At 44.1% G+C, this 26197-nt stretch overlaps 2 protein-coding genes across 3 annotated transcripts in view; one reads left to right on the plus strand and one right to left on the minus strand.

The window, feature by feature from the left end:
* The window catches only part of ZNF827 (zinc finger protein 827), a 299492-nt gene that overhangs the window by 249577 nt on the left and 23718 nt on the right, over nucleotides 1–26197 (minus strand). The window lies entirely within an intron of this gene.
* LOC143799700 (uncharacterized) lies at nucleotides 12636–17610 on the plus strand. The gene is made up of 3 exons (XM_077281161.1): nucleotides 12636–12857; nucleotides 12932–14012; nucleotides 17573–17610. Exons 1-3 carry the CDS (start codon nucleotides 12636–12638, stop codon nucleotides 17608–17610), a joined length of 1341 nt encoding a protein of 446 aa, XP_077137276.1.

Raw genomic sequence — 26197 nt, forward strand, 5'->3', positions numbered from 1 at the left:
CCTACCAGTCAAAAAGGATCCTCGGTCACATGCAACAGTTCATCATCATGGCCAAAAGCATCGGAGCAGACAGCGATAGGCTAAATTCACACATCCATGTCTGCCGTTTCTTACATCATCCAAATTACCTCCATTTTGCATTCTGTTAAAGGGAACCTGTCACCCCCAAAATCGATGATGAGCTAAGCCCACCAGCATCAGGGGCTTATCTACAGCATTCTGTAATGCTGTAGATAAGCCCCCGATGTAACCAGAAAGATGAGAAAAAGAGGTTAGATTATACTCACCTGTGGGGGCGGTCCGGTCCGATGGGCATCACGGTCCGGTCTGGGGCCTCCCATCTTTTTACGATGATGTCCTCTTCTTTTCTTCACGCTGCGGCTCCGGCGCAGGCGTACTTTGTCTGCCTGAGGGCAGAGCACAGTACTGCAGTGCGCAGGCGCTGGGCCCCTCTGACCTTTCCCGACACCTGCGCACTGCAGTACTTTGCCCTGCCCTCAACAGGGAAGCCAAAAGTACACCTGCGCCGGAGCAGCAGCATGAGGAAAAGAAGAGGACATCATCATAAGAAGATGAGAGGCCCCAGACCGGACCGCAGCAGGACCGCCCCTGGGTGAGTGTAATATAACCTCCATTTCTCATCTTTCAGGATACATCGGGGGCTTATCTACAGGTATGTATGTATATATTTTTATATTTACATATATACACAGTACAGACCAAAAGTTTGGACACTTTCTCATTTAAAGATTTTTCTGTATTTTCATGACTATGAAAATTGTACATTCATATTGACGGCATCAAAACTATGAATTAACACATGTGGAATTATATACTTAACAAAAAAGTGTGAAACAACTGAAATTATGTCTTATATTCTAGATTCTTCAAAGTAGCCACCTTTTGCTTTGATGACTGCTTTGCACACTCTTGGCATTCTCTTGATCAGCTTCAAGAGGTTGTCACCGGGAATGTTCTTCCAACATCCTTGAAGGAGTTCCCAGAGATGCTTAGCACTTGTTGGCCCTTTTGCCTTCACTCTGCGGTCCAGCTCACCCCAAACCATTAATAGCCTAGGCCCCTTCCTAGGCTATTAATATCAGACCGCAACTGTCTGCATAGCCTTTGCTGGTCATTATACATTTTTTTAGGATCCCCCATTTTAATAGCCAGTAAAGGCTAAGTATACAGTTTTGAGCTGATATTAATAGAAGAGATGGATTAGATACGGTAAATACATACAGTGGGGGAAATAATTATTTGATCACTTGCTGATTTTGTAAGTTTGCCCATTGACAAAGACATAAACAGTCTATAATTTTAAGGGTAGGTTAATTTTAACACTGAAAGAATATCAAAAATAAAATCCAGAATATAACATTGTATAAGTTATATAAATTTATTGACACAATTATTTGCCACCAAGTATTAAGTCTTGCTTGCCAGAGGGATCAAATACTTATTTCTCACTGCAAAATATAAATACATTTATATAATTTATACAATGTGATTTTCTGGATTTTATTTTTGATATTCTATCTCTCAATGTTAAAATTAACCTACCCTTAAAATTATAGACTGTTCAGGTCTTTGTCAGTGGGCAAACTTACAAAATCAGCAAGGGATCAAATACTTATTTCTCCCACTGTATGTATTTACTGTATGTAATCCATTTCTTCTATGCTATTGGCTCCTGCTGTGATTTTACAGTACACAGCAGATGAATTGCCGGCTTTTCTTCTATGTAATATAAATATGTATGTGTGTCACTGACATCAATAAGTTTATGTATACTATGTGCATATATCTATCCTATTCTAACCTGTCACGCTGTGATATTACTGTACGCGGCACATGAATTGCCGGCTTTTATTCTAATAGGTATAGTGTGACTCCGGCTGCAGACTAGTAAGCTGCTGCCAGTTAGTCAAGCATATCATGAGCTCTGTATAATTCCCTCCCCTACCAATGATTGGCAGCTTCATGTATACACTGCACATGGGCAGAAAGCTGTCAATCAGTGATATAGCTGGGTTATACAGAGCTCCGCATTCAGAAAAATGGTAGATCTGCAGTAGAGAAAACAGGGATTTTATCACAGCTTCTGCTCCTAGTAAACAAAGTGATACTTGGCTGGAATTAGGGTTTCTGCCCCTACATCATATTACTCTAAGATGGGGTAGCAAAAACCTAGTGATAGATTCCTTTTAACAATTGATCAGGGAGAAACAGATAAAACACTGAAGTATAAAGCACCTCTTCTGTTTTTCATTGAGTGTTTAACAGATTCCCATAGACTTTAATGGTTGACGTTATGTGCAAATGGATGAAAATAGGACATTTTCTGAGTTTCAAGAACAATAAGGCACATCCGTTTAAAAAAAAAAAAATGATGTGTATAGATCAATGAAACTCTATGGGTCAGTGTGCTGTCTGTTTTAAAAAAACGGTATACTACAGAGTCACACATCCTTTGTCTGATCTAAGAATATTTGTTCCCCTAGAAGTCAATGAAAATAGAGTAGTTACTGTGAGCAGTGACAATTTCCCCAGGCTTCATTAGGGGTGCATTGTTGAGCAACATTTGGTGTGGATGTCACCAAATTTCACAATATAAACTGCAAACATTATAAAATAGATAGTACACCTGCATTATCAGGTCTACATTAACTTAAAATCTATAACAATATCTTTATAAACTTTTGTGAAAGTTCCTCTGCCCAATATGAAAACAAGCATTTTATGAGTCTGGACTTATGTAATCATATAGTAGACATGAGCCTTTTCTATCAATGCTAACACAGATTTTCAAGGCAAGTACAACAACTTCACGAGGACTAGGGGATCTTTCTAAGGCCGGGGACACACTTAACGTATAAAAAAACGGTCCGTTTTTCACGGCCGAGAATCGCACAAATGTTTCAAAAACAGTGATCCGTGTGCAGTGCGAGGATGCGATTTCCTCGCATCAAATGATCCGTGTGACATCCGTGTGACATCCGTATGCCGAGATTTTCTCGCAAGCTTGCAAAACCGACATCTAATGGATTTATGTGCTCAAATGTTCGGGAAAACATATATACAGTATATATATATATATATATATATATATATATATATATATATATATCATTAAGACACATATATATATATTCTGTATTTATATTTCATTCAGCGCGATATCTGTGAAAAGCCGGTAATTCAATTGCCGGCTTTGCATTTCTCCTTCACAAACCCGACAGGATATGAGACATGGTTTACATACAGTAAACCATCTCATATCCCCTTTTTTTTTGCATATTCCACACTACTAATGTTAGTAGTGTGTATGTGCAAAATTTGGCCGCTGTAGCTGCTAAAATAAAGGGTTAAATGGCGGAAAAAATTGGCGTGGGCTCCCGCGCAATTTTCTCCGCCAGAGTAGTAAAGCCAGTGACTGAGGGCAGATATTAATAGCCAGGAGAGGGTCCATGGTTATTGGCCCCCCCGTGGCTACAAACATCTGCCCCCAGCCACCCCAGAAAAGGCACATCTGGAAGATGCGCCTATTCTGGCACTTGGCCACTCTCTTCCCACTCCCTGTAGCGGTGGGCTATGGGGTAATGAAGGGTTAATGCCACCTTGCTATTGTAAGGTGACATTAAGCCAGATTAATAATGGAGAGGCGTCAATTATGACACCTATCCATTATTAATGCAATTGTTTGAAAGGGTTAAAAAACACACACACACACACATGATTTAAAAGTATTTTAATGAAATAAACACAGCGGTTGTTTTAATAATTTATTGCTCTCTCAATCCATTTTCAGACCCTCGCTTGGCAAAACAATAAACACACAATATACATACCTTCTGAAGTCAGATCACGTCCCACGAAGTAATCCATCTGAAGGGGTTAACTAATATTACAGGCACGAGCTGCGATAAACTACTCGCTCGTACCTGTAATCCCCGGGTGCTGAAAGGAAAGCAGTGATCTATACTTACATTCAGTCGCGGTGATGCGCCCCTGCTGGATGTTCTCATGAACTGCAGCCTGGGAACTTTTTCCCACGCTCCAGGTCATATGAGGACATCCACCAGGGGGCGCATCACCGCGACTGAAGGTAACTATAGGTCATTGACCTACATTTCCTTCAGTCGCGGTGATGCGCCCCCTGGTGGATGTCCTCATATGACCTGGAGCGTGGGAAAAAGTTCCCAGGCTGCAGTTCATGAGAACATCCAGCAGGGGCGCATCACCGCGACTGAATGTAAGTATAGATCACTGCTTTCCTTTCAGCACCCGGGGATTACAGGTACGAGCGAGTAGTTTATCGCAGCTCGTGCCTGTAATATTAGTTAACCCCTTCAGATGGATTACTTCGTGGGACGTGATCTGACATCAGAAGGTATGTATATTGTGTGTTTATTGTTTTGCCAAGCGAGGGTCTGAAAATGGATTGAGAGAGCAATAAATTATTAAAACAACCGCTGTGTTTATTTCATTAAAATACTTTTAAATCATGTGTGTGTGTGTTTTTTAACCCTTTCAAACAATTGCATTAATAATGGATAGGTGTCATAATTGACGCCTCTCCATTATTAATCTGGCTTAATGTCACCTTACAATAGCAAGGTGGCATTAACCCTTCATTACCCCATAGCCCACCGCTACAGGGAGTGGGAAGAGAGTGGCCAAGTGCCAGAATAGGCGCATCTTCCAGATGTGCCTTTTCTGGGGTGGCTGGGGGCAGATGTTTGTAGCCACGGGGGGGCCAATAACCATGGACCCTCTCCTGGCTATTAATATCTGCCCTCAGTCACTGGCTTTACCATTCTGGCGGAGAAAATTGCGCGGGAGCCCACGCCAATTTTTTCCGCCATTTAACCCTTTATTTTAGCAGCTACAGCGGCCAAATTTTGCACATACACACTACTAACATTAGTAGTGTGGAATATGCAAAAAAAAGGGGGATATGAGATGGTTTACTGTATGTAAACCATGTCTCATATCCTGTCGGGTTTGTGAAGGAGAAATGCAAAGCCGGCAATTGAATTACCGGCTTTTCTATAGAACACCGCTGCGTATTTCTCGCAATGCACACGCATGGTCCGTGTGTAATCCGATTTTTTCTCGCACCCATAGACTTGCATTGGCGAGTCTCGGCCGAGATACGCTGACAATCGCAGCCTGCTGTGAGTTCCCTCGGATCCGAAATACGGTGGAGAAAATATCGGATGATGGGAGCTGAACTATAGATTAACATTGGGCCGAGTGCTATGCGATTTTTTATCGCATAGCACTCGTCCGTATTACGGTCTAGTGTGACCCCGGCCTAACAATGCATTCAGATAGAAGTATGACATCTGCAGACAGATCCAATGTAAGCCAGGTTACTCACACAAATTTCTGAGGAAACTTACAGATGATGACATCGGTCAAATTTGGCCATTTACACAGGAGATCTTTTGTTAGGATAGAACCAATATGATCGTTCTCATCTGTTACAATTGTCCTAAAATGAGACCTTTCTATTCCTTTCAATACACATTTCATCCAGCTTCAATGCCTGAGCTCAGGTATCATATCGGCCCTATACTAATAGGACAGGTGCTTGATACCTACCACTCACACATGCCGGCAGACATCTGAAGACATGATGGTACCCAAAGTGAGTAGGGCTGGATTATCTCCCACTTACTTTCTTTGGATGCATAAGGTCAGCAGATTTCATTAAAGGGAACCTGTCACCCCGTTTTTTCAGTATGAGATAAAAATACCATTAAATAGGGCCTGAGCTGTGCTGGACAATAGTGTATTTTGTGTACCCCGATTCCCCACCTATGCTGCCGAAATACCTTACCAAAGTCGCCGTTTTCGCCTGTCTATCAAGGTGGTCTGGTCAAATGGGCGTGGTGAAATCGCTTCTTCTCCCCCAGATCTTGCTTATCTTTCCGTTGGTGGCGTAGTGGTTTACGCATGCCCAACAGCGGAATGCACTGCGCAGCTGAAGAAAAAGAGCGCGATCTGCGCTATTCACCGCTTTATCGCTGGCGGCGGCCATCTTCCTGAGGCTGCGCGTGCGCAGATGGAGCACTCTGCTGCCCGGGGCTTCAGGAAAATGGCCGCAGGATACCACGCGTGCGCAGATGGAGATCGCGGCGGCCATTTTCCTGAAGCCCCGGGCAGCAGAGCGCTCCATCTGCACACGCGCGGCCTTAGGAAGATGGCCGCCGCCAGCGATAAAGCGGTGAATAGCGCAGATCACGCTCTTTTTCTTCAGCTGCGCAGTGCATTCCGCTGTTGGGCATGCGCAAACCACTACGCCACCAACGGAAAGATAAGCAAGATCTGGGGGAGAAGAAGCGATTTTACCACGCCCATTTGACCAGACCACCTTGATTGACAGGCGAAAACGGCGACTTTGGTAAGGTATTTCGGCAGCATAGGTGGGGAATCAGGGTACACAAAATACACTATTGTCCAGCACAGCTCAGGCCCTATTTAATGGTATTTTTATCTCATACTGAAAAAACGGGGTGACAGGTTCCCTTTAAGGGTTTAGGTATGAATATCTGTCAATACCTTCATCAAATCCCATTCGTGTCAAAATAGTGTAAGTTTATGATCACACTTTCAGTATTTGTTCAGTATTTTACCTCAGTACATGTAAGCCAAAACCTGGAGTGGGTGATAAATACAGAAGTGGTGACGGGTTTCTATTACACTTTTCCTCTTCCTCTCCAGGTTTTGGGTTACAGATACTGAGGTAAAATACTGACCGAATACTGAATGTGTGACAGTAGCCTAAGGGTATGTGCACACGTAAGAATTTTTTGCCGAAATTTACTGACAAAAAAACGGACATTTCTGCCAGAAATCCGCATGCGTTTTTTGCGCGTTTTTGTGCGTTTTTTCCCTGAGCTTTCCCAATGCATTAAATAGTGGCAAAAACGCAAAAAATAAGCAAAATTAATGAACATGCTGCTTTTTTTACCGCGACGCGTTTTTTTCGCGGAAAGAAAATGCATCATGTGCACAAAAATTGCAGAATGCATTCTAAATGATAGGATGCATATGTATGCATTTTTTATGCGTTTTTTATCGTGAAAAAAAGCGCGAAAAATCCTGAACGTGTGCACATAGCCTAATAGTTATACATAAAACATACAGAAGAATAACTCCATAGTGCCTATGTGATGGTATTTCCAGCGTTCGGATGTTTCCCATGGTTCATGTATGTTTCTATTAGGCCGGTGTCACACTTGCGTGTGTAATGCGAGTCTCTCACATCAGTGCCGCGTATTGATGCAAGTTTCTCGCATTACACATTACACACGCAAGTGTGACCCCGGCCTTAACATGAGTGTTCTTGTGGGATTATGGAGTCAATCTATAAAGTATATCATAAGGCGCCTTTCTATACAATGTGCCCAAAAACAATTTATTACCACTGATTGTGGTCTGATTAACCTTTGTCAAGCCTTGACCGCAGGGCCAAAAGTCTAATGAGCTTTTATCTCAATGCACAGATTTTTATGATAAATTACCATTAAGTGAATTGTTTCATTTGTCATATCATTAACATTTATCTGCAGTCTTATCAAATTTACCGAGAGTCTATATTAGCATGTATACTAATTATTTCTATTTAGTAAGATCATCTTAGAGCCGCATTCAGGTAGCTAAAAACACAATGGTCCTTTACTCTAATTACAATCTTGACTCTCTAGTCTAAACCAACCAATGAAGACGACTTAAATCCACTTCAATGTAAGAGAGCCACAGAACAATATTCTACAACTCGTCCATGTTGTTTCTCCTCCTGATGGTCAGTGACCTGCCATATTGAGCTGGTGGATACTCTAATGGATAAGACAATTCCAGGAATATCTGCAACCCTCAATATGTTGTCAAAAGGTTTACCTGCTAGAATAATGCAAGTTACGTCTAATAATGTTAAGCCCCCCTTCACCAAAAAACATTATTTGCTCATATATATTTTAGTGTTGCACAAGTGTCGCCGCTCTGCTGGTCCCCATCGGTACTGCAGTGATGGCGTCATGGCCTTCATTCATGTGACTGCTGCAGCTGATAACTGACTTCAACTGTGAGGCCCGGATTGATTAGGTAAGTAATGGCTACTTTATATTTCCTACCCTTTTCCAATAGAAACTAATCCACTGTAAATTCAATCTGTAACAACTGAAATAGTTTAAAGCCAACTTGTCTTCAATAAAACCTTAAGGGCATGGTCTTGTGGCCTTCATCTCCCACAAATTCACTATACGTTACACCAGGGGTGGGGAACCTCCAGCCCACAGGCCACATGCGGCCTGCGGTGTCTTTTCATGCGGCCCACGGGCAGGTCCCTGAAGTCTGCAATGCTCGGGCGGCAGCCCTATCCGGCCAACTGCTGGCCCTTTAAAGGGAAACTGTCACCCCCAAAATCGACGATGAGTTAAGCCCACCAGCATCAGGGGCTTATCTACAGCATTCTGTAATGCTGTAGATAAGCCCCCGATGTATCCTGAAAGATGAGAAAAAGAGGTTAGATTATACTCACCCAGGGGCGGTCCTGCTGCGGTCCGGTCCGATGGGCGTTGCGGTTTGGTCCGGAGCCGCCCATCTTCTTACGATGACGTCCTCTTCTTGTCTTCACGCTACGGCTACGGCGCAGGCGTACTTTATCTGCCCTGTTGAGGGCAGAGCAAAGGACTGCAGTGCGCAGGCGCCGGGTCTCTCTGACCTTTCCCGATGCCTGCGCACTGCAGTGCTTTGCTCTGCCCTCAACAGGGCAGACAAAGTACGCCTGCACCAGAGCCGCAGCGTGAAGACAAGAAGAGGACGTCATCGTAAGAAGATGGGAGGCCCCGGACCGGACCGCGACGCCCACCGCAGCGGGACCGCCCCTGGGTGAGTATAATCCAACCTCTTTTTCTGATCTTTCAGGATACATTGGGGGCTTATCTACAGCATTACAGAATGCTGTAGATAAGCCCCTGGTGCTGGTGGGCTTAGCTCATCGTCGATTTTTGGGGGTGACAGGTTCCCTTTAATCCCCAAGTGCACGCAGAGTACATTACAGATTCAGAACATTGACTGCACATGAATGATGATGTAATTGGAGTGGGTGGGGTTAATGCCTGGGTGGGCGGGGTAAGCGCCCAATGCTCTCCCGTCCTCCTGTCCCGGAAAAGGAGCTGCAGCTGAGAGTCCAGAGCGATCTCTGTGCCGCAGGTCAGTGCTTGTTTACTGGTGATTTCTGTGACTTTCTGCTGGTGATCTGTGTCCCTCAGCTGTATGCCCCACCTGTGATCTCTGTGCCCCCCCAGCTATGTGCCCCAATACAGTCTGTGCCCCATGTGATCTGTGCCCCCTGGGATCTCTGTGCCTCCCAGCTATGTGCCTCCATGTGATCTCTGTTCCCCCCTGTGATCTCTGTGGCTCCAGCTTTGTGCCCCCCTGTGATCTGTGACCCATAGCTATATGTCCCCCTGTGATCTCTGTGCCCCCCAGCTATGTGCCCCAATATAGTCTCTGTGCCCCATGTGATCTCTGTGCCCCCTGTGATCTCTGTGCCTCCCAGCTATGTGCCTCCATGTGATCTCTGTTCCCCCCTGTGATCTCTGTGGCTCCAGCTTTGTGCCCCCCTGTGATCTGTGACCCATAGCTATATGTCCCCCTGTGATCCCTGTGCCTCCTGCTATGTACCCACCTGTGATATTTGTGCTCCCATGTGATCTGTGCCCCTCCTTGATCTCTGTACTCTCCAGCTATGTGACCTCCTGTGATTTCTGTGCCCACCCTGTGATCTTCATGCCACCCCGGTGGTCTCTGTGCCCACCAGCTATGTGCCCCCCTGTCATCTTTGTGCTTCCCCCCGATGATCTTTGTGTCTCCCTGGTGATCTATGAGCCCCACCTGGTGATCTATATGCCTCCCCAGCGATTCCTGTCTCCCCAGTGCTGTATATCCCCCCTCCCCAAGTGCTGTATATCCCCCCCAGGGCTGCATGTGCCAAGTGATATGTATATTCACCAGTGCTGCATTTACCCCAGAAGTGCTGTATATCCCACTGAGTACTGTATATAGCCCCCCAGTGATGTATGTGACCCCACCAGTAATGTATATTCCCCCAGGGACATATATACCCCCAGTGCGATCTGTGCTTCCTAGTGTTATATATAGCCCCTCAGTGAAGTCTATTCCCCCCAGCCTCCCCGGGGATGAATAGGTCCCAGCATCTCCTGTGATGTCTATGCCCCCAGCCCCTCCTGTAATTTATATGACCCCAGAGTCTTCTGTGATGCATATACAGCAGTGTCAATATTACCTATGTTATGTATGTACAGCAGTCCCAGCGTCTCCTATGTGATGTATATACAGCAGTTCCTGTGTCTCCTATATGTTGTATATCCAGCAGTCCCTGCGTCTCCTATGTGATGTATATATAGCAGTCCCTGCGTCTCCTATGTGATGTATATACAGCAGTCCCTGCTAGTGATGAAGGAATATACTCATTACTCGAGATTTCCTGAGCACGCTCGGGTGTCCTCCGAGTATTTTGTAGTGCTCGGAGATTTAGTTTTTATTGCCGCAGCTGAATGATTTACATCTGTTAGCCAGCATAAGTACATTTGGGGATTCCCTAGCAACCAGGCAACCCCCACATGTACTTATGCTGGCTAACAGATGTAAATCATTCAGCTGCGGCAATAAAAACTAAATCTCCGAGCACTAAAAAATACTCGGAGGACACGCGAGTGTGCTTGGGAAATCTCGAATAATGAGTATATTCGCTCATCACTAGTCCCTACGTCTCCTATATGATGTATATTCAACAATCCCAGCATCTCCTGTGTGATGTATATACAACCGCCTCCGCATCCTCTATGTGATAGATACGGCAGTCTCAGCATCTCCTATGTGATGTATAGACAGAAGTCACAGTGTTTCCTATGTGATGATTATACAGCAGTCCCATTGTCTCAGCATCTCCTACGTGATGTATATACATTAGTCCCAGTGTCTCCTATGGTGATGTATATGATTTACAAAAATTATTATGACAAAGTTGACTGCTCTCCTGGCCGACGCAAACATGGAAAAGCAGCTGTGAGAAGCAACATTATCAGTATCACCTAACATCACAGCTGCACCAAAGAGAAGCAGCTCCAGCCCTCACATCAAGGGTGAGTTACTGTAATTAAATGTTTGACTAAATATACCAGGGTAATTTTCCAGGTGATCATTTTTGCATGCCCCGAATGATGGTAGAAATTTCCAAATGGCCCCCGACTGGAAAAAAATTCCCCACCCATGCTTTACACCATGGTACCTCAGACCCTGATTGATGCAAGTTCATTAAAAGTTCCTCGTCATGCATTTAGCACATCTTAATCCAAGCGGCCCTGGATAAAGGCTGACGTATAAAAAATGGTTCAGATGATGGCTCTCAAATAGGTTCCTACCCAGTACCCACAGATACTAAAATAACTGTTGAATGTCAGTAAGCAGAGTTTTGGATTGTTTTTTTGTGAGTTTTTGACCTAGTGTATTTACACTGAGCAAAAATAAAAATAAAAAAAATAAAATGCAGTGTCTAAGGGTATGTGCACACGTTGCGGTTTTTACTGTGGATCCGCAGCGTTTTTGATGCTGCGGATCCGCAGCAGTTTTCCATGCGGTGTACAGTACCAGGTTAACCTATGGAAAATAAAAAACGCAGTGCACATGCTGCGAAAAAAACGCGTGGAAACGCAGCGGTTTATTTTCCGCAGCATGTCAATTCTTTGTGCGGAATCCGCAGCGGTTTTACACCTGCTCCATATTAAAGAACCGCAGTAGAATCCACACAAAAACCGCGGTAAATCCGCAGTAAAACCGCAATAAATCCGCAGGAAAAACAGTGTTTCTCTATCCCCATGATGGCACCACGGAGAGAGGGGTCCGCCCCCAGGGACAGGAAACCTACAGGTGAAAAAGGGCGTACCTCTCTCCCACATCAGTTGGTTTCCTGTCCCTGACGGGGAACCTACAGCACGTACCTGAAGGATTCTTCGTGGAGTTCCAGGGGCTGATGCAGTCGACTTTCTAACAGGGGGCGCCCTGTTACGGCTGGATCAAGCGGTTTTTTCCTCTCTTTTTCTCCCTTTCCTGAAGCACCACCACAGGGGTCGGCGGGCCTCATGGGTGAGTGGAGGAAGGCAGTGAAAGGATCCAGTCTGCCTTCCATGAAAAAAAAAAAAAAAAAGAGAGGGGGGGTAAGGAGCAGGTGACGGCGGTCACCGGAGGACTCTTAATGATAATATGGAGGTAGCGGCGGCTATCTTTCCATAAAAGGCCAAGTAAGACGGGCCAGAGGACACCGGCGTAATTACCGGTAAATCGGTGTGGGCGTCGGTAATGGAGCGCTGGTGCGCTCACCGGCGCCATCATCGCGAAAACGCAGCGCTACTGCGCGCGCGCCGGCGTCCCAGTACATTCATTCCCTCATGTGAAGCTGGCAGAGAACCGGAAGTTGGGCGGGCGCATGCGCAAACAGTCACTTCCGGTTTCGCCGGCACTAATGCATAAAAGCAACGCCAGCACAGGGAAAATGGTGGCAAATTCAAACTCCAAGTGCACCTTACAGTGCGGAGGCCACCATGAGCGAAAGCGAGCAGCAGGTTATGCAGGAAGCCGTCCAGCGATCTCCTGAGCAGGCACAAGTGCAGCGGCGTCTGCACCCACAGCAGCAGCGCAAAGGAAACTCGTCCTCTGTACAGCGCAGCAGCAGCGGACGATCAGAGTCTCAACGCAGTCGGGGGTCTGCAAAAACCACACGGCCGGCGACGATTCCAGCGGATACAGTCACCAGGCCTGAGACGGTATCTCTGATCCACAGGGGGTGAGTGATCTACGTGAAAGTGCTGACTTTAATGTAGGGCTCTTTCTGTTCTAGGGGAGGAAAAGTACAGCCAAAACTAAGCACAGAGAATGTGCCATATGTTCAGACGAGCTGCCTTCCTCCTGGGAGAAGAGACTATGCAGCGTCTGTATAAAAAAGACGATTCAGGAGGAAACCCCATCATTTGCATCCGAATTAAAGTCACTAATAAAAAGCCAGGTGGAAAGTGCCATTAAAGGCATTAAAGCCACAAAGAAAAAACATAAGAAAACACCTGAGTCCCCCGTATCCAGTGCGGACGAGTCAGAGAGTGAACTATCTGACTCGAATAATTCGTCAGATTCTGACACCTCTTCAGTATCCTCTGAGGGGGGGCGCAGTTGCTTCCCTATCGAGGAAACAGACGCTTTAGTGAAAGCGGTCAGAGCAACAATGGGTCTAGTGGAGGAGAGACCTAAAAAAACAGCGCAGGACATAATGTTCAGCGGTCTGGAACAAAAAAGAAAAAGAGCATTTCCAGTAAATGAGAAAATTCACTCTCTAATTAAAAGAGAGTGGAAAAAACCAGACAAAAAAGCTCTCCTCACCCCCAAAAGAAAATACCCGTTTGATGACCCAGCCTGCTCATCCTGGAGTAAGGCACCAAAATTAGATGTGGCCATAGCAAAGGCCTCAAAAAAGTTTGCCCTACCTTTTGAGGACATGGGTACCTTAAAAGATCCGATGGACAAAAAAGCCGAGGTTTTTCTAAAAAACTCTTGGGAAGCGGCAGGAGGCGGACTTAAACCAGCGGTCGCGGCCACCTGCACAGCTCGCGCGCTAATGGTGTGGCTTGAGCACTTGGATTCCCAATTAAAAGGGAAAGTCTCTAGAGACACGATTCAAAAATCAGTGTCCGTAATGAAAGGTGCAGCAGCCTTTTTGGCGGATGCATCTGTAGACTCAGCCAGACTAGCAGCCAGGGCTGCCGCCTTTTCGAACGCCGCAAGACGTGCCCTGTGGCTAAAATGTTGGCCAGGGGACCTTCAGACAAAGACAAAACTATGTTCAATACCCTGTGAGGGGGAATTCTTGTTCGGCACAACGCTAGATGACATCCTCGAGAAAGCCGAGGACAAGAAAAAGTCTTTCCCTGGTTTCCCCAACCAATCATACAGACGTTCCTTTCGGAATAAAAAATTTATGCGGAGAAAACCTCCGAAAGGGAACAAAGAAACATGGGAGGAAAAAAGAAATAAAACCAGAGGGTTCCTATTCAACAAACCCACTCCCGACAACAAGAAAACTCAATGAAGGTGTCCCCCAGGTTGGCGGGAGACTAACAGAGTTCCTCCCAGCCTGGGAAAAAATTTCAAGCAGCCCCTGGATACTAGGCATAGTACGAGAAGGGCTCAAGCTAAAGTTCCGCATTCCCCCCAACAACCTCTTCATGGTGACACCACAGAGACAGTCTCAAGAACAGTCGGCTCTTCAGGAAGAGATTCTAGGCCTAGTCCAGAAGGAAGTCCTACAGGAAGTCCCTCACCAGGAAAGAGGCATGGGCTTCTACTCTCCCCTCTTCCTCCGAAAGAAGCCAGATGGATCATACAGGACAATAATAAATCTCAAAAAGTTAAACAGTTTTCTCGAGATCCCACACTTCAAAATGGAGACAATAAAATCTTGCGTAAAAATACTCTTTCCCAGGTGTTTCATGACTGTTCTAGACCTACGAGATGCATACTATCATGTACCGATCCACAAGGATCATCAAAAGTACCTCCGGCTGGCAGTGAATATCCAGGGGGAGGTGAAACATTATCAGTTTCGGGCCCTCCCTTTTGGGTTAGCTATCGCACCCCGGGTATTCACGAAACTAATGTCGGAAGTGATGGCTCATATACGAGAGCAGAATATCCTGATAGTCCCATACCTGGACGACCTCCTTGTGGCAGGGACATCATTCCATCACTGCAAACAGCAGTTGGATTTGGTTATGACTTCTCTGTCAAGCCTAGGTTGGCTGTTGAACCTTACCAAATCCAAAGTAGTCCCATCACAGGTACAGGAGTACTTGGGGATAGTCCTCGACTCGACCACACAAACGTGTTATCTTCCTCAGGGGAAGATTCAAAAGATGACACAGGCAGCGGTACAGTTGTCATCATCCCCAGTCACCACACTCAGGAAAGCCATGTCCCTGCTGGGCTCCATGACATCCTGTATCCCGGCAGTGCAGTGGGCACAATGCCATTCCCGAGACTTACAATGGGAGACTTTAAGTTCAAGCCTGTGTCTGGGAGGAAATTTAGACGGGCGGTTAAGCATATCACCAACTACGATACACTCCCTACAGTGGTGGGCAGATCCGATAAATCTTACCAAGGGGGTCCCCTGGTCACTACCAACAGAGAAAATCCTAACGACCGATGCAAGCCCCTGGGGGTGGGGTGCTCATATAGACGGTCAGGTGACACAAGGGAACTGGAACAAAAATCAGGAGCTAACCTCATCAAATATGAAAGAACTGCTAGCGGTAAAACTCGCCCTAATACACTTCCAAAACATCATCCGCTCCCACCACGTAAAAGTCTTTTCGGACAATCAGGTAGTGGTAGCATACCTAAACCACCAAGGGGGCACCAGGTCACAAACACTGATGGAAGAAACCCGGTCTATCTTCTACATTGCAGAACACAATCTGAAGTCCCTAACAGCCCTTTACATAAAGGGTTCAGAAAACCAGACCGCAGACTTCCTCAGCAGAACACGCTTGAGACAGGGGGAGTGGGAGCTGAAACAGTCGGTATTCAACCAAATAGTGAAACGTTGGGGAGAGCCAGAAATAGACCTATTTGCGGACTTTCAGAATCGGAAAGTGAGGAAGTTCTGCTCAATCGACCCCCGGGGAGGGCCAGTAGCTCTGGACGCTCTCACAGTCCCCTGGAACTATCGCCTCTCCTACGCGTTCCCTCCAATATCCCTCATTCCCCTAGTCTTGAGGAAAATTCGGGAGGAGGGAGCAACAGTGATAATCATAGCTCCATTCTGGCCTCGCAGGATATGGTTTTCTTGGCTGAGAAAGATGTCCTTAGACAGTCCGTGGGTTCTACCAGACACGCAAAATCTGTTATCCCAGGGCCCAGTGTGTCACCCCAATGTGAAAAGCCTACATATGACAGCCTGGCTTTTGAAAGGAAGCTATTAAGCAGCAAAGGGTTTTCATCCAACCTGGTGTCCACATTACTACAGAGTAGGAAACCCGTAACCACCAAAATATACGGCAAAGTGTGGAAAAAATTCATGTCTGTATCAGGGGTTGACCCAGGGGGGAAATCCCAATAGATAAGATTCTCGAATTCCTGCAAAAGGGTTTGGAAAAAGGGCTAGCTACGAGTACTCTAAAAATTCAGGTAGCAGCCTTGGGAGCACTATATAATTATGATCTAGCCAGAAACCGATGGATCGTGAGATTCATCAAAGCCTCGGGTAGATTAAAACCGGTTCCTTTGCATAATGCCCCTCCATGGGATCTAAACCTTGTTCTAAATGCACTAACCAAATCTCCTTTTGAGCCCTTGGCAGACGCACCCCTAAAGATTCTATCTTTAAAAACAACACTCTTAGTGGCCCTAACCTCAGCCCGTCGCGTTAGTGACATACAAGCATTGTCCGCGGGCCCTCCCTTCACTCAAATTCTTGAGGACAGAGTCATTCTAAAAACGGACCCGGCTTACCTCCCAAAAGTCGCGTCTCAATTTCACAGGACACAAGAGGTCTCCCTGCCCTCATTCTGTCCCAACCCCAAGAATGAGGGAGAAAAAACACTACATACCCTTGATGTTAGGAGGTGCCTACTCCAATACTTGTCAGCCACTAGAGAGTGCAGGAAGGATAGGGCTCTGTTTGTCTGCTTCCAGGGTCCACGGAAGGGACAGAAAGCGTCAAAAGCTACGCTAGCGAGGTGGATAAGAGATGCCATCGCCCTATCCTACTCTTCCAGCGGGACGGCCATCCCGGAGAATATAAAGGCGCACTCGACCAGAGCAGTGGCATCATCCTGGGCGGAAAGAGCGGGCGCGTCAATACAACAGATATGTAGAGCGGCCACTTGGTCTTCCCAGTCTACATTTTTCAGACACTACCGCTTAGACTTGACCTCCTCTGATCTCACCTTTGGTCGAAGGGTTCTAGAGGCAGTGGTCCCTCCCTAAAAAATTACAATCTATGTAAATCTCTCCGTGGTGCCATCATGGGGATAGAGAAAATCGTAGTTACTTACCGATAACGGTATTTCTCTGATCCCATGATGGCACCCGTATATTCCCTCCCTTTTCACACACAGGTGTGCACACTATAATGTATAGTTAGTTACCTTTAGCCACGGTGCCTCTGTTAAGTAAAAAATTGTTAAGTTTAATTTGTGTAAATATCAAATTGCAGCTGAAGTTCTGTATAAGGCTCTGTTAACCAACTGATGTGGGAGAGAGGTACGCCCTTTTTCACCTGTAGGTTTCCTGTCCCTGGGGGCGGACCCCTCTCTCCGTGGTGCCATCATGGGATCAGAGAAATACCGTTATCGGTAAGTAACTACGATTTTTTGCCCTGCGGATTTATCAAAATCAGTGCGGAAAAATCCGAACAGTCCGCAGCGTGTGCACATAGCCTTAGGCTACATTCCCATGATGAGCTTTTGGAAAGTTTTTCACGTTGCAGATTGTCTACAGCACTTCTACACCTATTACAGTAAGTAAAAAAAGGTTCTTTGCGGGGTTTTTTTTCATTTAGTTTTGTGTTTAACCTCTTTATGACCTATGACATATAGGTACGTCATAGGTCCCCTCCCCCTCTTTAATGCGCTTCTGTCACTGAACCGCACCTTTTACGGGACATGACAGCTCATCTGCTCAGCTGTCATGTGCCCTCAACAGCCACGTAGAATCACAATCCATCTGTGGCTTTTAACATGTTAAATGCAGCGATCAATCTCTGACAGTGTCATTTAACTCCCGTAAACTGGATGCGTGTCATTAACTCATCGGCGCCCCTGTCACATGACATCGAGGCACTGATGGGTTGGCATGACAATTTGGGGTCTGCAAGAGACCCCTATACTCATCATTACCGAAATGCTCCTAAGGAGTCTATTGAAGCAAGTAAAAAAAAAAAAGTTTAAATTTTTTTTTTTTAAATATAAAAGTTCAAATCATCCCTTTTACCCCATTCAAAATAATAAAAAAAAAAAAGTAAAAAACATACTTATTTCATATTGCTGCATTCAGAAGTGCCTGATATATCAAAATATAACAAAAATTATCTGATAGGTAAACGGCATAATGAGAAAAAAAATCAAAACACAAGAATTACATTTTTTAGTCGCCGCAACATTGCAATAAAATGCAATAACTGGAGATCAAAACATCATATCTATCCCAAAATGGTCCCAGATCGAAAAAAAATGGAATTTTTTTTTTCTTCTTTGATAAAATTTTTATTTTTTTTTATCACTTAAATAAAAAGAAGCTATACAAGTTTAGTATCTGTGAACTCGTAATGACCCGGAGAATCATAATGGCAGGTTAGTTTTAGCATTTAGTGAACATGGTAAATTAAAAAACAATTGTGGAATTACACTTTTTTTCGCAATTTCACAGCACTTGGAATTTTTTCCCTGTACACTATATGGTAATTTCAATGGTGTCAGATTCAAAAGTGCAACTTGTCCTGCAAAAAAAAAAACAAAGCCGTCGCATCGCCACATGGATGGAAAAATAAAAGAGTTATGGCTCTATGTAAGAACCCAAGTTGGTAAAGGGGTTAATCGCATTTTTATCGTGCTGAGTGTTTTATCTCTCTTTTGGGGTATGTCATGTTTTAAATAAAGCTGCTTTGTTTTTTGCTCTTACTGGTAACTGGCTTTGACAAAACTTTACTGATACAGTCATGAGTTCATTACATGAATTTCAGATACGTCTCCGTTGCGAAACTTACTAAAAACGCATGTGTGTTTTTACATGCAGATTTTCCGCATCTAATGCTATTTTCTATAGGAAAAACCTGCACATAAAATAAGACAAATTCACATGTTGCGGATATGAAACATGCAGCGCAGGTCAGTTTACACAGAGTTAAAAAAAAAAAAAAGCACAGTGGGCAGGAGGTTTCTACAAATTCCATCCACTTTGCTGGAACTGTAAGACAATGCTGTGAAAATATGCAGCGTCAAACTCTCACCAAAAACTCATAGTGAGCACGCAGCCTTACAATGCCAGCAAAGTGAATATGCTGAGGAGGCTGGGGATGGCACACATGCAGAGGAGAGTGGTGGCAGTAGTGCTGAGATGACGCGCGTGCCCACAGGTATGACTGTAATATATGAAGAGTCCGGAGCAGCAGAGGTTTTTTTTTAAAGTTTGGGACATTATACAGTATGGAGCACCATGTGGAGCCATTATATTGTATGGAAGGCAATGGAGGGCACCATTACACTCCATACACCACTATGTGGCACGTTATACTGTATGGAGCACTATGTGCGGCCATTATACTGTATGGAGGTCTGTGGGGATTACAGTTGGAGACTCATACTCTGATGGGTTCACCATACTGTGTGTGTGGAGGGTACTGTGGAAGAATTCATTGTGAAGGTATCCTACTGTGTTTGGGGGCACTTTTGTTTGCATCATACATCTTTTTTATCCTTTTGTTATTCTATATATTTAAATTAGGCCATTGTGCCATATGCGTTTTACTTCTGTTAGGCTAAATTCACACTTGCGTTTGGCTGGTGTGCATATGGCTGCGTACTTCCTCCCTTAAAGGGAACCTGTCACGCCCAAAATGGAAGGTGAGCTAAGCCCACTGGCATCAGGGGCTTATCTACAGCATTCTGGACGCATTTCTTCCTTACGTGTTGGGACTTTGCGATAAATAAGTGGGTTTTGGATTGCAGTTCGGGCACTCAGCCTCTAAAAGGTTTACCATCACTGGCCAAGATCCTTAGATCAGGAACAGAACAGACATGTAGGCTATGTGCGGATTTACTGCGGATCCACAGCGTTTTTTCAGTGCAAAAACGCTGCAGAAACGCATGTGATTTACAGTACAATGTAAATCAATGGGAAAATAAAAATGCTGTGCAAATAGTGCGGAAAATTCCGCATGGAATCCGCAGTGGATTAAAAAAAAAGGACCATGTCAATTCTTTGTGTTTTTCTGCACCCATTCCATTATAGGAAAATGCAGGGGTAAAAACGCATAAAATCCGCATAAACGTGCAGATTTTGACCTGCGTTTTCTGCAAAGAGATGCAAAATCCACAAGAAAAATTCCACAGGCAAATCTGCAACGTGTGCACATAGCCTTATAGGACACTTCATAATTTTTCCAAATTATGAAAAAATTAAAGCACATCCTGCATTGTACTACTATACCCAATGTACTATATATTTTAGGAGCCTGAATTTGTCCATTTTATACCGACTCCACAAAAATGGAGACAGACTCGAACTCCACAGCCCTGGTGCCTCCTAATTGTAAAAGGGGCCAGAAATGGTTCACAGGGCACCTATCTGGCTGCTGCAAAATACTGAATCACTGTATTCACATTACCGTGTAATGTCCTGCATAACGGGGAAAATAAATCCGAGTGTTTTAAAATTGAGTAAAAAGTTGAAATTCCATAATAGTTTTTGGATTTTGTTATTATGGTATTCATTTTGTGGAAGATATGGCCTAGCAGTATGATTCTTTTGGTCAGTATAAGTACAATGAAACCAACCGTGTAATGGTCGTTTAATATTTTAGTGCTGAAGAAAAAGTTAGTTCTGTGTCGCTATTTTCTGAGACCCAAAACTTTTCATTTTCCCACCAAAGGAGCTGTTTGAGGACTTGTTTTCAGCACGCAGAGACTACATTTCTATTGATACTGTACATATAAAATGTTGATCTTTTTTAATTTTTTGGGAGTGCAGTAACGGAAATAATTCCATTTTTGCGTTTCATCTTTCTCTTTGGCGTTTAACATATGGTTAAAATCATTTTATATCTTGACTAGAGATGGGCGATCCCAAACAGTAAATAAAGTTTGGCTTCCGTATTGAACATCTACTATTTGGGCATGGGCACCATAACACAGACCTCATCAGGAAGTCTGTGTTAGGCTGGTTTCACACTTGCGTTTTGATCTGCAGCGTTTTAGCGCTAAAAAACGCATGCGTTTTTTTTTCTATACTTAACATTAAAAAATGCATGCGTTTTTTAGCGTGCGTTTTGACGCGTTTTCGGCAACGCATGCGTTTTTTGACGCGTGCGTTCATTTGCAGAAATGCAACCTGTAGTAATTTCTAGCGGCGTTTTTTTGCCGCAAAAAAACGCATGCGTTTATTCGCGGCAAAAAAATGCATTGCTGTCTATGTTAACGCATGCATTTTTAAGCACATGCGTTTGCTTGCGTTAAACGCATGCATTTTTATAGAAAAACACAAGAAAAAACAAGAAAACCCTAACCCTAACCACAAGAAAAAACAAGAAAACCCTAACCCTAGGGTTACTAGGGATCCTAACCCTAACCCTAAGGTTAGGATCCCTAGTAACCCTAGGGATCCTAACCCTAACCCTAGGGATCCTAACCCTAACCCTTAGGGTTAGGGTTACGATCTTAACCCTTAGGGTTAGGGTTAGGATCCCTAGGGTTAGGGTTAGGATCCCTAGGGTTAGGGTTAGGATCCCTAGGGTTACTAGGGATCCTAACCCTAACCCTAGCTATTTCTGTTTTTAGTGGGTTTTCTAGTTGATTTTGATGATTGGCAGCTGTCACACACTTCTCAGCATGCGTTTAAAAAATGCAAACGCAGGAAAAAACGCATGTAAATGCCGCAAAACGCCGCTTTTTTTTCTGCATGCAAAAACGCATGCGTCTAAAAACCGCGCCGTTTTGCCGCGTTTACATGCGTTTTTTCACATGCGTTTTTTTTTAAACTCTGCACATCAAAACGCAAGTGTGAAACCAGCCTTACTGTTGGGGTTCAGCCCCCCCAAACACCGGGTTGTTTGTCACGCTGTCAGGTGCATGACAATGCAGAAAACACCACATCTGATTGGTGGTAAAATCATCACCGTCGGTCAGACAACTGCGGTTCCCACGCTGTCAAAAGACAACGTGAGCCTGCAGCTGTGATCGGAGGTATAAAGTTTACTTCCGGTCACTTGTGTCAGCTGATGGGACTATCGCTCCCGTCAGCCAACCCCTGCTGCCGCAAATAACAGTGATGGGAGTATTCATCAGTCGACTCCTGCGCTGTAAATAATTTTTTTTATTTAAAAAAAAGGCATGGGTTTCCCTGTATTTTTGATAACCAGCCAGGCAAAAATCACAGCTGGAGGCTGCAACCCTCATCTGTCAGCATCAGCAAGGCTGGTTATTAAAAATAGAGGGGTCCCCAAGTCGTATTTTTTAATTATTTTAATTATTTAAATAAACGGCGTGGGGTCCCCCATTTTTGACAACCTGCCTTCCTAAGGCAGACAGGGGGGTTGGTATTCTCAGACTGGTAAGGGGCCATGGATATTGCCCCCACCTAAAAATAGCAGCTTGCAGATGTCCAGAAAAGGCTCTTCCCACTTGCACTGTGGCGGTGGCAAGTAGGGTTCATATTTGCGGGATTGTGCATGATCATCAGATGCATTTTGAAAAGGCAGTGTTGTTACACAGTTCAATCGAGTGCTGTGCTTTATTCCACAACTGTTCCAAGCCAGAATATGGAAATAGTCAGTCAACTATTAAAGATAAATGAGTCTATCATTAGTTCAAAACATAAAGGTCAGTTATACCTGAAAATTGCTAGAGTCTTGAAGGCATCTTCAAATGCAGCAATGAAAACCATCAAACACTATGATGAAACTGTCTCTCATGTGGACTGCCCCGGAAAGAAAGGCTCAAAATTACCTCTGCTGTGAAGAATAAGTTCATCAGAGTTACTAACCTCAGTAACATAAATTGTCAGCATCTCAGATAACAGCCCAGACATCAAAGGGAACCTGTCACCCCCCCCCCCCCCCCCCAGGCGTTTTTAACTAAAATAGCCACCTTGTGCAGCAGTAATGCTGCATTCTGACAAGGTGGCTCTTTTACTTCTGGGTGCTGTAACTGCCGAAATAATCAGTGTTGTAATTTGCCCTAAATACCTGGTCTTCAGTCAGGTATTTAGGGCAAATTACAAAACTGATTATTTCGGCAGTTACAGCACCCAGAACTAAAAGAGCCACCTTGTTAGAATGCAGCATTACTGCTGCACAAGGTGGCTCTTTTAGTTAAAAATGCCTGGGGGGGTGACAGGTTCCCTTTAAAGGAGTTCTCCACTACCTGGACAACCCATTCTTGATTTTATCTATATGTTTCGCCCTGATAAAATAAAAAAAAACTACGGTATACTCTCCTCCTGTGTGTTGGCACCATTCCAGCAGTGTCAGCAGGTTAAGGTCCTGGGGCTCTTGTGCAGTTGTAGGACCTGCGGTGCCCAATCAGCACCGGCATTGCTGTCCTAACCTACAGACAAATTGAACATGAAGTAGTCTGGGCTACAGCAGCTCTCTGATTTCTTCTTCATGTTCAGTTTGACAGGAGGCAGGGACAGCGACGCCAGAGCTGATTGGGCGCTAGGGTCACGTGTCACAACAGCAGGACGGGATCCCTGGGGAGAGCAAGTGCAGACACCGTGAGAACGGTGCTAGCACGGGAGGCGAGTATAAGCTTTTTTACTTTATCGTGGCCAAGCGTGGGGTATGAGTTGTTCAAGTAGTGGACAACTCATTTAAGTAGCAGACACATCTCAACATCAACTAGAGGACACTGCAAGAAGAAGGCCTTGCTTGGACCAATCAACACAAAAACAAAACAGAAGTGGAAATCTGTACAGAAGTCTGAAAATGTAAGATTTCTGGTGCAAACCAACATGTCTTTGTGAGGCGCAGAAAAAATGAGTGGATGGTTTCTACACGTGTGGTGCTCGCTGTGAAGAATGTAAGGGAAGGCGTGACGGTGTGGGGGATTTATTCCAAATTTAAGGCACATATACCCGGCATAGCAACCACAGCATTTTGCGATGTTTGGTTTGTACTTGGGACAATCATTTGTGTAGTAACAAGACCATAACCCAAAACAGATTATGTAAGAACTATGTGACTAAGAAGGGAAGTCGTGTCAGCCTGTTTTCGCCTTCCTGACCAGGCCAAATTTTACAATTCTGACCAGTGTTTATGTGGTAACACAAATCTAAGTGATTCAGAGACTGTTTTCTCATTACATATTGTACATCATGATAGTGGTGAAATGTTTGTTCATATGTGAAAATGAGAAATTTGGCAAACTAAAATCTATAAATTTAAAAAACTCTTAATTCTTATGCCCATAAATCAGAATTATGTCACAGAAAATAGTTAATAAAGTTACCATATCTACTTTACATCTGAACAATTTTTATTTTCTAGGAAATTAGAAGGGTAAAAAGTTGATCAACAATACCTAATTTTTACAACAAGATTTACAAACCATTTTTTTTAGTAACCACATCACATTTGAAGCGACTTTGGGGGCCTATATGACAGAAAATACCAAAAGTGACATCATTATAAAAACTGCACCCCTTAGTCCTCAAAACCACATTCAAGAAGTTTATTAACCTTCAGGGGCTTCACAGGAATTAATGCAATGTGGAAGGAAAAAAAGAACATTTTACTTTATTTCACAAATTGTACTTTAGCCCCAAATTTTTTATTTTCACAAGGCTAATAGGAGAAAATGGCCTCCAAAATTTGTTGGGAAAAACTACTGTTTAGGCACATGGCAGAGCTCAGAAAGGGAACCGCACTGTTTGACTTTTTGAACACAAAAACAGCTGGAATCAAGAGCGGACGCCATTTCATGTTTGAAGAGCCCCTGGGGAGCCTAAACGGTGGAACCCCCACAAGTGATGCCCATTTTGAAAACTAGACACCTCAAGGAATGTATCTAGGTGTGCGGTGAGCACCTTAAGCCCCCAGATGCTTCACAGAAGTTTATAACAGTATATATTTTTACAAAGGTAATAGAAGAAAATGCACCATATAACTTGTTGTGCAATTACTGCTGAGTACGTCGATATGCCATACATGGAGGAAAACTACTGTTTGGGCGCAGGGCTCAGAAAGGAAGGAGTGACTTTTTGGAACACAGAATTTGATGGAATGGTCTGGGGGTGTCATGTCGCGTTTAGATAACAACTAAACAGTAGAACCCCCCCCCCCCACCCGATAAGTGACCCCATTTTGGAACTAGACCCCTCAAGGAATTTGCCACAAAAAATGTTTTAGTCCCAGGTTTTTTGTAGTGTTCACTGAAGGAGTTATCTAATGACAGTTTTATGGGTCAGATAGTTCTGGATGCAGCAATGCCAAACGTGTTTTTTTTTTTTTTTTTATAAAAATACAAATTTATAGGTACAATTTTATATTATTTTGTAAAAACTATAATTGTTTTTTACTTTATTACTTAGTTCCTCTTATGGGACTCACTTATTACAGACTATTTTACCATCTGTGAGATATGCACTAATGCACAAGCTTGCTAGCCTGGTCAACCGGGAGTCATCATGATGACCTTGGGTCACCATGGCAACAATCAAGCCCTCTCAATGACGTTGCGGGGGTGCCAATCGGAGGCGAGTGGTAGCCCCCTGCCTTTTAAATGCTGTGATCAATTTCAATAGCTGCATTTAGGCGGTTAAACTGCCAGGCACCGCTCCTGGCAGTGAGAGCCGCGTGTAAGCTCTTGTGTGCACAAAATCGCTATGATGCACCTCGCATATCCAAGGTCTGGAATCATTCACTTTCATGACGTACGGGGTACGTCCAAGGTGGGGAAGATGTTAACCAACCTCGGCGCAATTAAGATAGTTTGGGAGGAGTTGGACAGCAGAATAAGGCTATGCACACGTTGCAGATTTGTCTGTGGAATTTTCTGCGCAGATTCTGCATCTTTTGGCAGAAAGCGCAGGTAAAAATCCGCGTAATGCGTTTTTTTCATGTGTATTTGTATGCGTTTTTGAAAGCTAAATAAAGATCTATTATTGAACAAAAAGAAAAAAACGAATTGTGATGTCATTTCTTGTCCAACCTCATTTACATACTCCATTGAAGAATAATTTTTACACACACAGAAAGATAGATAATAGATCTATAGATAGATCAATAGATAGATAGAACTATAGATAGATGGATAGATATATCTATAGATAGATGACAGATACTGTATATCTATAGATAGATAGGTATATAAACATAGAAAATTGGAACAGCACTTTACCA

This window comes from Ranitomeya variabilis, chromosome 1 (assembly GCF_051348905.1).
Source record: "Ranitomeya variabilis isolate aRanVar5 chromosome 1, aRanVar5.hap1, whole genome shotgun sequence".
NCBI lineage: Eukaryota > Metazoa > Chordata > Amphibia > Anura > Dendrobatidae > Ranitomeya > Ranitomeya variabilis.

Bases quoted from the DNA above. Each gene is read 5' to 3' on its own strand.
- LOC143799700 (XM_077281161.1), top strand. From the start codon at position 12,636: ATGAGCGAAAGCGAGCAGCAGGTTATGCAGGAAGCCGTCCAGCGATCT. The intron at 12,858-12,931 runs GTATCTCTGATC...TTTCTGTTCTAG, and splicing joins CAGTCACCAGGCCTGAGACG to GGGAGGAAAAGTACAGCCAA. The intron at 14,013-17,572 runs GTTTCCCCAACC...TTCACGTTGCAG, and splicing joins CAAGAAAAAGTCTTTCCCTG to ATTGTCTACAGCACTTCTAC.